The sequence below is a fragment of the Uranotaenia lowii genome, chromosome 1 (genome assembly GCF_029784155.1).
Source record: "Uranotaenia lowii strain MFRU-FL chromosome 1, ASM2978415v1, whole genome shotgun sequence".
Taxonomy (NCBI): Eukaryota; Metazoa; Arthropoda; class Insecta; order Diptera; family Culicidae; genus Uranotaenia; species Uranotaenia lowii.
The window spans coordinates 13516452-13529913 of record NC_073691.1 but is presented as its reverse complement, the minus strand read 5'-3'; the positions used below and the strand labels follow the sequence as shown (position 1 = coordinate 13529913).

Here is a 13462-nt window from a genome sequence, read left to right as displayed (position 1 = left end):
TGATTTCCAGTTTCGTTGTGTTGTCGACGAGCTTGTTTCTCCGGAGATCCACTAGCAAGTCGTAGTGCTTTAGGAAATCTGCTCCGATGATGGGTGATTTGACTTCAGCTATCGTGAAGGTCCAGGTAAACGAACGACGTAGACCAATGTCGATCGTCAATCGTTTGGTGCCGTAAGTTGCAATCGGACTTCCATTGGCTGCGAACAATTGATGTGAATTCGTTCGGTTCAACATTTCCTTCGGTGTTGGTGGGATCACAGAGATATCTGCTCCTGTGTCGATAAGGAAGCTTTGAGACGTTTGTTGGTCGTGGACGTGAATACGGCGAATGTTGATTTTTTGGTTCAGCTTGATGCTGGAGAGATTTGTTTCTGGTTCGAGCGGCGCTCGGCGAGGAACATGTGACCAAAAAACAGCACGTGTGTTTCTTATTCCGGGTTTGCCGTCGTAGAAAATGCACTGAATTTCCAGATCTTCCTTTTTCCACTTCTCGCACTTTCTGGCTTGTGCCCCGTGCCGGTAATGAAACCAGCAAATCCACCCGCGATTGCGTTTTTGCTGCGCATGTTGCTGTGAGTCGGGCGACAAATTATTTGCTCGTTCACAATTCTGGAATCTTCTCGATGTTGCCTGGTCTAGACGACGCGTAAGCGCCTCGATTTGCTGCTCCAGGATGGAGATGGACGTGCCTTCCGAATGATCGGGAAAAATCCTTTCTTTACGGGGATCCATTATTTCGGCACTGTTAGGAAAACTCGAGAAGTTTTTTTTTAACTCGCGATACACTTAAAACTTGCGGCGCGACGAAGAAAAGCGTGGAACTTTCGGGAAAAATCGAGCACTTCCCACTGCACTCGCGTTGTTGTTTTTGCACTCGCGACGGAGGCTTCGAGAATTCGAACACTCGCGATAACGATAGAACTTTCGGGAAAGTCGGTTCACACGCGATCACATTACTGAACGTACGGGGTCACCAATTTATGGGGGTTTCCGCCCGAAGAGGGATTCGGTTTCACGGGATTAACTTAGACGTGTTCACTATATAATGGTCACTTTATTACTAACTAACTATTTACAATGATCGGATATTTATAGCTATGGATTGTGAGTGTGTGAGTGTATGAATGCGAGAACGCTATTGGTTGTTTGCCGGTGCTATCGTTTGTTGTTGCTATTGTTGGTTTGCCGGCTATTGTCTGCTGGCGTCAGTTGCGTGGCTGTTGTTATTGTTATTGCTGCCTGCGTGTGTTTGTTTCGAGAAGGTTCTCGACTGGACTGACTGATGGAATGTTCGGGAACTAGTTTGTAGTGTTAGTGATGATTGGCTGATGATGATGAATGACGGAGAATGATGATGGAATGGTAATGATAGTTTTAGAATGATGATGTGAGAGTAAGATGGTTTACGTCGCCACACCATCTTTGTCATCTGAGTCATCATTAACAATTTTGTGAATTTTGTCATTAATTCTTGTCAAATTTTTCAATTTTTTATTTTTTTGTATTTTTTAGTATTTTTTTTAAATTTATGTAAATTTTTGTCATTTTTGTAATTTATGTATTTCTATAATTTTTGTCATTTTTGTCATTTTTGTTATTTTTGTCATTTTTGTCATATTTGTAAATTTTGTTATTTTTGTCATTTTTGTCATTTTTGTAATTTTATTTTTTTGTCATTTTTGTCATTTTTGTCATTTTTGTCATTTTTGCCATTTTTGTCATTTTTGTCATTTTTGTCATTTTTGTCATTTTTGTCATTTTTGACATTTTTGTCATTTTTGACATTTTTGTCATTTTTGCCATTTTTGTCATTTTTGTCATTTTTGTCATTTTTGTCATTTTTGTCATTTTTGTCATTTTTGTCATTTTTGTCATTTTTGTCATTTTTGTCATTTTTGTCATTTTTGTCATTTTTGTCATTTTTGTCATTTTTGTCATTTTTGTCATTTTTGTCATTTTTGTCATTTTTGTCATTTTTGTCATTTTTGTCATTTTTGTCATTTTTGTCATTTTTGTCATTTTTGTCATTTTTGTCATTTTTGTCATTTTTGTCATTTTTGTCATTTTTGTCATTTTTTTCATTTTTGTCATTTTTGTTATTTTGCTCACCTTGGCTATTAAGTGATTTATAGCAATTTGTTGAATCAAAGCAATCGAAAGAATCAATCGAAAACGCTCACTGAAGAAGGTAGTAAGTTGCTATCGAAATACCAATATATGAACTTTACATTTACCGTGGTTGAATTGAAGGGAATCTTTCGATTGGTTTGATTCAGTTGAATGATTCAACCAAGTAGGCTTACAACACAATAGAGGAATTTGTTAAATTTATTAAATTTCATTTTATTTATTTTAGTATTTAGTTTTTCATTTATTTAAACCTTGTTAATTGTTAGGTTTTCAGTTTTGATAATTTCGACTATTTTGACAAATCAACGATTTTAACCATTTTTCCAATTCCGACAGCTTCGATTATTGTGACAATTTGGAAAATCTTGATAATTTTTACAGTTTGTTAATTTTGACAATTTGGCAATGTTGTCAATTTTAATCAACAGAAATGACAAAAGACAAAAATTACATAAATGACAAAAACGACATCACGTCAAAAATAAAAATTATATTTTTTTGACATTTTCATCATTTTGGTCTTTGGTTTAATCATTTTTGACGATATGTCGACATCAAGGCGCATTCTTCTACAACGGCTCTTTGTCTTTGATATTCTATAGAATAATGTGGACTGCCCAGAATTGTTTTCGTTACTTCCGTTTAACGCTCCTGTAAGATCTACTCGGACGCAGGAGTTCCTCAATCTTACTACTAGGCGAACCCGATACGGACAAAACAATCCGTTGGATATATGTTGTGCTCGTTTCAATGAAATAGTTAGTAACTTTGATTTTAATATTTCTAAGGCTGTGTTTAAAAGTAGAATAAACATCTCTAAATGTCTTCAAAGACTAAATAAATAATAAATTTGAATTTGTCGTTTTTCCCATTCTTGTCACTTTTGTTTTCGGGAATTTTATCATGTTATTTAATTTCATCATCTTAGCTTTTTTTGCTATTTATTATTTTTTTGTAAGTTAAGGCGTTTTTTATTTGTTTTTTTTTTCGAAACTTTAAATTACGTCGATTTTGATGGTTTCGACATTTTTGGAAATTTTGACAATTTCAATGCTTTCAATTTTTTTTAATATTTGCTATGGTGTCAACGAAATATATGTATGAATAAATTTAGCCAATTACTTAATTTTAAAGCATTCACAATTTTCGTTTCTTTTTTTATTTTTAGCTATTTTAATTTTGTAAATTAAGTTTTTCTATTGGTTTTTAAATTATGCCAATTCTGTAAAATTTACAAATTTCGACCAATTTATCAATTTTGTAAATCTAATCAATTATTTTAAACGGTAAATTGTAAAGTAGGTCAACCATTTTACTGAATTGACTTTTAATAAGGTATGAGGAAGAAATAGATAAATATATATTCCGCGTATTTTAGGAAAAAAAAATGCGAAAATACAAATAACCACCGGGTAAACAGATCTGTTTTGTCGATTGATTTAGCTAGCCAAATAAAGCTAGTTCGAAAATAATATGCCAAGCCATGGCTGCAGTTATTTTCTGCTCCTGCCAAGTAGTCGATCGGATTATCTACCTTACTATCGAGTTAGTTATAGAAAAATAGTCATGTGGCTTGAGTTGTTTGGATCGCTCTTGGTGGCTATCCTCGTCTATGAGGTGTACTTCCGGTGGACCCGTCGAAAGATGTTCGCTTCCGTTCGGGAAATGCACGGCCCTATTAATCTACCGATGATCGGGTTCTCGTATTTGTTCTTCGGCAAAAGAACTCCAGCATCCATAGGACAAGCGCTGTATAAACTTGTGCATCAGTATCCGACGCCAATCCAGGGATGGCTTGGGCCTTACTTGATGGTGTTTCTTGACAAGCCGGAACACTGCAAAACGCTGCTCAACTCAAGTGTCTGTCTGAACAAAGCCGTGCAATACAGGTTCTTTGGTATTCATGCTCTGCTCGTGTCGGAAGGTTTGAGATCAAACTTTACTTATGCAGGCAGGTGGCGTCAAATCGGTAATGGTATTCTTATTTTGCTGCAGGAACTCTGTGGAGCTCTCGCCGGAAGCGGTTGAACCTGTCGTTCACTAAAAAAACCTTGAATGACTCCTTTGGCATATTCAATAGGAAAGCTCGACAGTTCATAGATGATGCGATGAAATTAGCAGATGGCGTCGAGAGAAACATGTGCAGCGAATTTGAGAAGTGGGCCCTTGACAGCATAAGTGGTATGATCATTTAAGTTTAGATTGTACACTGCCGGCCAAAAGTTTGGGATCACCCGCTAAAAACATACAAATTTTGATCGTTCATATCTCAGCCGTCTTAGGACATATTGCAAATCTTCTAATCTCATTTGAAAGATAATGAACAAAAGCTATTTCGGAGGTATTTTGCTCGGAAATAGTGTTTTAGTTTTGCACCTAAAACTTAACCTAAAGTTAGAATATTTTCAAAAAATCTCACTCAATATTCAAAGCAGATCATCTCGGGATAGGGTGGACCAAATTTCAAAATTATGTCCTAAGACTGCAATATGTCCTAAGACGGCTGAGATATGAATGATCAAAATTTGCATGTTTTTTAGCGGGTGATCGCAAACTTTTGGCCGGCAGTGTATATGGTCTCTCGTTTTTTTGGACTTTTTAAAAGGAGAATGTCCCCTATCAAATGCACTATTAACGAAAAAATTAATCCATCGAGGGGTCAAGAAATACAAATTATTTTTTTTGAACATTTGCAAACAAAATGCAGAAGTAAGTTTATCAAATTTTTGCTTAACAAACAAGGCAACTAAGTTCACATTTTTCCGAGGTGCAAGGAATTTAAGAGCTGATTTTAAATTATTTGGGGTGATGAAAGATGGAATTAGTTTGTTTTTCCATCAGCTCTTGTTCTTGGAATAACATTTGAAATGTGCAAAATGCAAGAAAAAATATGTGACTTTTTTTTTTTGAATAACTTTAGAATATAACAAACATTATGAAATCTTATTTTGATCGCCGCTGGGATATATTCTTATCTAAGTTCATGGCATATCAGCAAATTGAAATTCTAATTAGAGAGTAATTAAGACAGAAATGAAAATTGATAGGTGGAAAGGCTAGAGCGCTTTGGGTAGAAGAAACAAATAGATGGTGAAAAATGTGAGCGCATTGTGTTATCGACAGCTTTAAACTACTTGTGTGATTCTTTGCCCAAGCATCAATTTTCATTTTTGTCTTAATTGTTCTCTGATTAGAATTTCAATTTGCCGATATGCCATAAACTTAGATAAGAATATATCCTAGCGGCGATCAAAAAAAAAAGATAACAAAATCAATTGGCTAAGAAAGGGGGGGAAATGGGAAAACAAAAATAACGATACGATTCAACACGAGGCACTTGGCGAAAAAGTAAGGCGTCGGATGGATAATATGCGAAAATAATAAGTAGCAACCAGCTGATGTACCTGAACAAGTAGCACTTAATAAATAAATATTCTTATAATGTCAAAAATATCCAAAATGTCGAAATTGTTAGTAAAGATCAAATTCTAAAAAGAACAAAATGTCAAAACTGGTAAATACATTAAAAACACCAAAAATGTCAAAATTGTCAAAAATATAAAAAAAATGTCAAAATTAACAAAAACAGTTATGTCAAAAATTACAAGAAAAAAAAAACTCACAAAAATATCCAAAATGTCAGAAAAAATAAAAATATCAAAAATGTCAGAAATGTCAAAAGTACCAAAAGTTTGAAATAAGTCGAAAATGTCAAAAAAGTTGAAAGTGACAAAATTTAAAAAATGTCAAAAATGTAAAACGTGTCAAAAATGTTAAATCTGTCAATAATCTGTAAAAAAAAAATTCAAAAATATAAAAACTGTTAGAAATTTCAAAGTGTCCAATATGCCAAAATAGTCTAAAATACCAAAAAAGGCAAAATCGGTTGAACTGTCGAAAATGAAAACTGACCAAAATGTTGCTCTATTCTTGACCTCCTGATGGATTGCGCTGGATAGGGAAGAGTCTCTCCTGTGATGTGATAAGTTTTCAGTGATGCCAATTTATTTATTTTTTCATAACCCTCCAAAGCTGTTCGCAAAATATCCGTTTCGGAGAAATCAATATATCTGAATTTAGTCAATTTGTTTTACCAGACTGTCCATATTCAAGTGCTCCTTTGATTTTTGGAATTGTCCAGCATACATCTGACGATGCATAAATATGTAGAGGTCCGATGGACATGTTGACCACTATTAAGGATTTCCCGCAAGAAAAAATTTTTACTTTAAACAAAGACATCCAATTTCGTCTTAGCTTCGTTGTATCTCATTTCTCCATGAACAGATTTTCTTAACTTAAATCTTAGTTTTTTTTGTAATTTGATTATCATTTTCATACAAAATCCCAGTTCTTCAGTATATTGGAACGATGATTAAGATGCTTAGGAGGGTTTAAATCGTTCAAATACGAGAATTCTTGTTTTTTTCGCTCGACGCGAATGTGCAACTTTTAAAACCATAGCTCAAACGTTACAAATTTAATGATAAAACTCCATTCTACAAAATTTAACACAAGACTCTCGGTGACTCAAAGAAACTAAATATTTGAAATTTGGTCTAGCGAATTTTCAGATACAGAATGCAAGGTTTCGTGTTTCTCGGCTAAGATGTTTTCGCGGCCCTTATTGAGTCCTTAAAATATAAGGTGCTATTTCTCGTTAACAGCAACGTTTCTGGAGCTCGAGCTAGATGACTACGTCGATAAAGCAGAGTATTTGAAAAAAGTCGAGCTATATTTGCCTTACGTTGTGAAACGTGTTTTCAAGCTCCATCACTATTCGGACTTCATTTATCATCTTTCCAAGGACTGGACCGTTTTCAGCACCATCCTCAGAAACGTTCGAGAAGTTACTTGGAAAGCATTGGATCGGAAATTCGCCCAAAAGCGAACAGAAATAGAAACAGATGGAACAACGAACGGTGAAGAGAACACAAGCAGAGCTAAACCGTTGCTCGATATGTTGTACGACATGGTCCGCGATAGCTCCCAAGCAATGACGGTGGAAGAAATGGCTCACCACATGGACGAAGTCATCTATGCCGGTTTCGATACAACAGCAATCACCATTTCAAACGTCATACTTCTGCTGGCAATGCATCCGGAGGTCCAGGAACGTGTCTATCAAGAAGTGATGGCCGTCTGTCCGGATCCGAATGTGGAGATAACTCAGGAAGACTGTCACGAGCTTGTATTCACAGAAATGGTAATCAAGGAGACCATGCGGTTGTACCCTGTGGTACCCTTACTAGTCAGAAGTCTAACAGCTGATCTCAAGCTTGACGGTAACCTATCTAAATAATAAACCGATCCGTCCACAATCCATATAATTTGGCGGTCATTTTCAGATCAGTTCACCTTAGTCAAAGGAACGCTTATCGCTTTAGCCTGCAACAGAATGCAACGCGATCCGGAGATTTGGGGCCCCCAAGCAAACGTTTTCAATCCGGACCATTTTTTGCCAGAGAAGATTGCTCAGCGCCATCCGTATTCCTTTCTTCCGTTCAGTGCCGGTCCTCGAAATTGTATCGGGGGACGCTTCGCCATAATGTCGATGCGGCTCACTGTGGCGTGTTGTGTGCGTGCTTTCCGGATTCGGACATCACTGCGGCAGGAAGATCTACAAACCACTTTCGAAATGCTTCAACGGGTGAACAATGGCTGTCTAGTGTCTTTGCTGCCTCGATAGAAATCCTGGAAACCGGAAAAAAAAGCCTGAAACTCGGAATCCAAACCAGGAAAAATAAAAAAAAAAAACTCCTCTATGATAAATCTAAAGTTTGTAAATATAACCATGGATCTATACAACATTATGTCCGATAGAAGAAACGAAAAAAACATAAACAAAGCTTGCGTTGCGACGCTTCGTTGTCAGGGAGTTTCACTTATCCTAGGCAATATTCGTCGCCAAAATGGTCTAAAGTGACGTCACTTTTGTCAATGTGTTTATGAAGAAAAACACCTTTCTTCTACCTTTGCAAAAAGATGTATTTATTTATATCATTTAACTATGTAGATCCTTATCGTGCCCAAGGTGTGTATATATATAGGAGGTGTTGTTACCGTATGTCCAATTCCCGATTCAGCCATTTTGGTTTTGCAACTGCGGAACTCATGGAGATTGTTTACCAACAAACCACTGAGCAGCTGAAATCTGAGTTCACAGTTTTATTTCGGGGGAAGCTTTTTTGCACTGCTTACCGGAAAGTTCTGCTTAACGATTGCACCATATTTTATCGGTAGTTCATCGGTCAGCTGAAAGGTTCAGGAACGCCTTGTTCGACTGTAGTCAGCCGCACAAAATATTCTTATGTTTGTAAACAAACTCATTGAGCCCAGGCGCACTTCTCGCCTACGAACTTAGAAAGTCAGAGAACCTTGTGTTTCTAATAAACTTGATCGCGTCCATGAAGAAACCCATACATGCAATTTTTCCATGATTCGGTTTTCTATTGTACATTTTTTCAATGCGGCTTCATTGTTTTAAATTATAGAAAAATTGCCTTTCAGAAGATCATAAATTCAGAAAACAACATGAGTTGAATGTTCAAAAACTTTCAAAAGACGTCCAGTTTATTATGTTTGTAATCTTTGTCATTTGAGTCATTATCAAAATTTTTGGAAATTTCGTCATTACTGGATTTTTCTTAAAAATTTCTCCTTTTTCAATATTTTTGTCATTTTTTTCATTTTCTGTAATTTGTTTGTCATTTATGTCGTTTTTGTCATTTTTGTCATTTTTGTTATTTCTCCAATTTTTGTCTTTTTTGTTAATTTTGCTTTTTGACGTTTGACTGCTTGGGGATTTTGATTTTGTCCCTTGTCTCACTTTCCCGATTATTTTTCTTCTTGCTAAAAATGTACTATCAATATTGCAGTTTTTTATGGTACAAATTACCGGCACGCAATGAGAAGAAGTCCCCATTTTGATTTTTAACTTTCACTCCTTCAAAATAGCTCATATATGAAGGTAGGTACATACGTAAAGTATTGTTGGTTATTGGAAGTAATGATGTGGGTTTGGTTGCTGCTGCTGTTCATTTTTCTCCATTTTTTGTTTCAATAGATTTTCGAAATTAGCCGACCCAAATTATGAACCGCACATCTCCATCGCCATCGGCAGTAGAGCTGAAAATGAGGTGATTTAATCATTAGCCACCTTAAAACGAGCAAACAAAACCGCACATCAGCTGCATTAATGCCGAAAAAAGTGCTGAGCGCTCATTGTTATTATAAATGGATGGATCACGTTCAACTTTGTGCGGCGGCTCTAATTTTGGGGAACCTACCTACATGGATACATCCATTGAGAGGAAACGGATACAACAAAAACCGGCATGTCAATAATTTTGAGTTTAACAGGGGCTTATTTCAATGTGATTGACATGAGAGAAGCAAACCTTAAAAATGCATAAGCATACACACTGGATTCTGTTCAAAGAACCGTTTGAAAAGTATGGATAAGTGCGCTAATTTTGTAGGCATTATGAGAGCTATAGCAGGTTAATAACGATAATAATCCAAATTATTTGTTGAAGTATGCTATTTAAAATCGATAACTGCAGACTAAATATTGATGATTTGGATTATACGAAAAACATTTTTACTTTTTACATTCCTGGTCGTTTAATTTTTAACAAAGTAGTCTATTCGTTTTGAAACTATATATTCAGCAGTCAGCAAGCATTCACCAGTTTGCTTGGTCAAATTTGAACCGATCTTTTTGTCCGCTCTATATTAGCTGATGATTATTCGAAATGAAAACAATACAAAAGACCGCAATGCGCTATAAGTGACGAAACCTTTCTGGGCAAATTCATGCGATATAACAACAAAACAAATGATGTACCTACTCATGTTGTGTTTACCTCGTTCAGCCAACGTTAATTTCGAAATATGTTTCCAACTTATCACATAAAGAGTCAATAATTGACCATAAAACTGCGTGGCAAATACGAGAGGGACCATCGAGTTAATCGGTGTTACATAAACCAGAAACGTTAATCAGTACATGAGGTGGAAAAAAGCTCAACCTATACAAATGGATTGCGTTTTTAAACCTACCATCTTAGCTTCCCCCTGTTACAATTTGCTTTTAATCACCGACATTAGTCTTTGATTGTTGGTCGTACCGATTGATACCGATTTCAAGCTGTCAGTCAGTCAGTCAGTGAGGGGAAAAAGTAGTGTAGGTTCCTATCGGTTAATGTGGGTAACGAGTCCGGCACTGCGGGATTGCCACCGAGCAAAAGACTTCCGCAACTCGAAAGTGTTATGCAATCTTGGAGTGGAGCACACGAAGGAAACACAATCCTAGCAATCCTAGTAGTCGGAGAAATTCGCAACAACAACAGCCACGAGATCCTCAACATCTCTTAACATAATCTAATAGCAAGTTCACTGGTGTTGGGAAAAAGTGATAGAAATTTTGACATTTTGAAAATTTTACCATGCAAAAATGTTTTCAAGATCTTTGGGCGTTGTATTTTTTTACAGCACTGTTTCTATTTCAGCCGTATGTGATAGAAATATTGCTATTTTTGCATCACATCATGCGAAACGTGTTGTAGAAAAACTTGAAGGCCACAGATCTTGAAAATGTTTTGGCATGGCAAAATTTTCAAAATGTGCAAAACGTGACAAAATTTCTACCACTTTTTCCCAACACCAGTAAACTTGCTCTAACGAGAATCTTAGGCTTTATTTTTGGCATTTTACCAGAATTATAGCATTGGTACGTGACTAAAAGTCTGATGAAAATTTTTCCTAAAAAGGCCGAAACTTATTCTAAAACCTTCTTTTGTCACTTGGAGTTGGAACATCACTACAGGTGAAGGGTCTGTTTGTTGATGATAATAAAAAAAATGCAAACTTCAATAAATCGGAAATAGCTTGTATGCAAAAAAAAAATGAATACTCTATCTATATTGCCGAAAATCGAAAAATCCAGTTGAAAATTTGAAACAATCTCGAATTTAAAAGATGATACAATTCCCATCTTTTAGAGCAAGTTCACTAGTGTTGGGAGAAAGTGGTAGAGATTTTGACACTTTTAACACATTTCGAAAACTTTACCATGCGAAAACATTTCAAGATCTGTGACCTTTAAGAGTTTTTACAACACGTGTTGTATTCTCGCATGTTGTGATGCAAAAATAACAGTATTTCTATCACATACGGTTGGAATAGAAACAGTGCTGTTAAAAAAAAATACAACGGCTAAAAATCTTGATAACATTTTCGCAAGGTAAAATTTTAAAAATGTGCTGCAAGTGTCAACATTTCTACCACTTTTCCCCAACACGAGTGAACTTGCTCTTAAATTAATAGTAAAAGGAGTACTAAGTCAAATTAAAGGGTACTCTTAAACCTTTTCTTCGGAAAACATCTCTCGAAACGTCGAAGTCGGAGTGCTCAGAAAAACGGTTGAATGTTCTCGTAACACCGATGTAGCACTATTAGCTCTGTAATTGTTCAATCGAATGGAAGCATACAATCGAAGATCTTGGTTTCTAAGACACCCGAAATAAGAATCCGAGACTTTTGGAGGCTTTGTCGACAACTTAGTTTTTGTGTGTCCTGAATTCCTACACTCAGAAAAATACTATTATGTATGCCATAAGATTCTCTTATGAAGTGGCGCCATAAGAAAAATTAATGAATTTCATAAGATTGACGCGAATGAATTCTGAAGATGAACGCCTACTTCAATGAGAGGTTGTTGCTTTTCATAAGAAATTAATATGGAAACAGTAAATCACTTTCTAATAAGAAAAATTCTCGATATTTCATGCTGAAAACATTCACTTTATTGTTTGCCAAATTTGTTTAAAATTAAATCCTTCATGGTCACCATCAGCAGCGCATCAACAGACGGCTCTATCAAAGTTTTTTTTTGCCGCATCCTAGTCTTCGACTTTTCGTTTATGCCGATCGGCTTGCTGGAAAGTAAACAAATAATGTATTTTAGTTTACTAATATATTCAACGTTCACACCAAAAATATCAAATCGAACTTACCATTCCGGAGATAACAATAACATTTAACATTGAAGGAAAACTATAATAACTATGAACTGGCGATTGCTTCGTACTGTTAGATGATGAAAAAAAAACTGATGCTATGAATGAATGTATTCATCATTTTTTCACAATGCCGTTTCTTCTATTTTTCATAAGAACATCGTATGAAAATTGAAAGAATTTCATAAGACTCTTATGAAAAATTATTTTGGACGCAAAAAAGTGGTTCATAAGATGTATCTTATGAAATTAATAATAAGATTTCCTCTGAGTGTACGCGTGCGATTGACTCATCTCCGAGGAAGTACTCAGCGGAAAAAGGCTAGCGCCTTCTTGAAAAACTGATGACTTCACATTTACTGCAATTCAATGGCAGACAGTTTATGTCACACCAGTTTGGTTAAATTGATTTTGTAGGAAATCAATATCGTCCTGGCCGTAGATGTTGTAAAATAGTTTTAGGTCGTCAGCATAGCACAGCTTTGGGCCGTCGAGGAGTTGATAAAGAAAATAATCGTTCCTAAATGACTTCCCTGAGGCACACCAGCAGAAGCAGATAATTGTCTGAAGAAAGAGTCTCCCGTGCGCACTGTTAATTTACGTCCAGATAGCTCCGTAGCTCCGGAACCAGTCAAGAAGAGTTCCACAGAAACCCAGGCGTTAGAGTTTTCCGATGGCAATATCGTGGTTGACTTTGCTGAACGCCGCAATTTAGTGCTGGCGCGTTAATAATAACAGTAACAGGTATTCCGTCCGGATCCGTAGAGAAAAAATTAAATAAATATAAATACACGGGAGAACAAAAACTTACCGAATACCTATTAGGTGAAAATTTGTTTTTTAATCACGTACACACATTAGTCTATTATTGTGAATTTTAATAAAATTTTTAGAATCGTCGCTGGTGAACTGGCAACAAAACATAGTATCCATTCATATAAACTACAAATAGAGGAAAGATATCCATGTTTCACTAGAGTACGGTTCAACGAGTTTATTACTGCTAGATAAACTCTAAGGAAAAGACTTCCGCAACGGACAAAAACGAATTTCCAAAGGCGTTATGCAATCTTGGATCACATAAACACATTCATAATCATATAGTAGTTTAGTAGTTGGAATCTGCAGCCATCCAAGCAGCCATCAAACATCAACAACAAACATAACAACGTCATCATCATGATCATCAACATCTTCTCGGTAGGCAATCGAAGTGAGCTTCGGTTTCCTCCCATAGAAACATAAATTGATGGGTGTTTGCTGTTTCTAGTTTTTTTTTCTGGTGATATTTTCAATGAAATTTTACTAA

At 35.8% G+C, this 13462-nt stretch overlaps 2 protein-coding genes across 3 annotated transcripts in view; one reads left to right on the top strand and one right to left on the bottom strand.

The window, feature by feature from the left end:
• LOC129742950 (uncharacterized) overlaps positions 1-13462 on the bottom strand; it is a 97896-nt gene that overhangs the window by 53800 nt on the left and 30634 nt on the right. The gene's annotated exons all lie outside the window — the stretch shown is intronic.
• LOC129757853 (probable cytochrome P450 313a4) lies at positions 3698-7820 on the top strand. The gene is made up of 4 exons (XM_055755206.1): positions 3698-4055; positions 4127-4312; positions 6799-7416; positions 7480-7820. Exons 1-4 carry the CDS (start codon positions 3698-3700, stop codon positions 7818-7820), a joined length of 1503 nt encoding a protein of 500 aa, XP_055611181.1.

Coding starts and splice junctions, on each gene's coding strand:
- LOC129757853 (XM_055755206.1), top strand. CDS start 3,698: ATGTGGCTTGAGTTGTTTGGATCGCTCTTGGTGGCTATCCTCGTCTAT. Junction 4,056..4,126: donor TGCTCTGCTCGTGTCGGAAG/GTTTGAGATCAA, acceptor ATTTTGCTGCAG/GAACTCTGTGGAGCTCTCGC. Junction 7,417..7,479: donor AGCTGATCTCAAGCTTGACG/GTAACCTATCTA, acceptor GGTCATTTTCAG/ATCAGTTCACCTTAGTCAAA.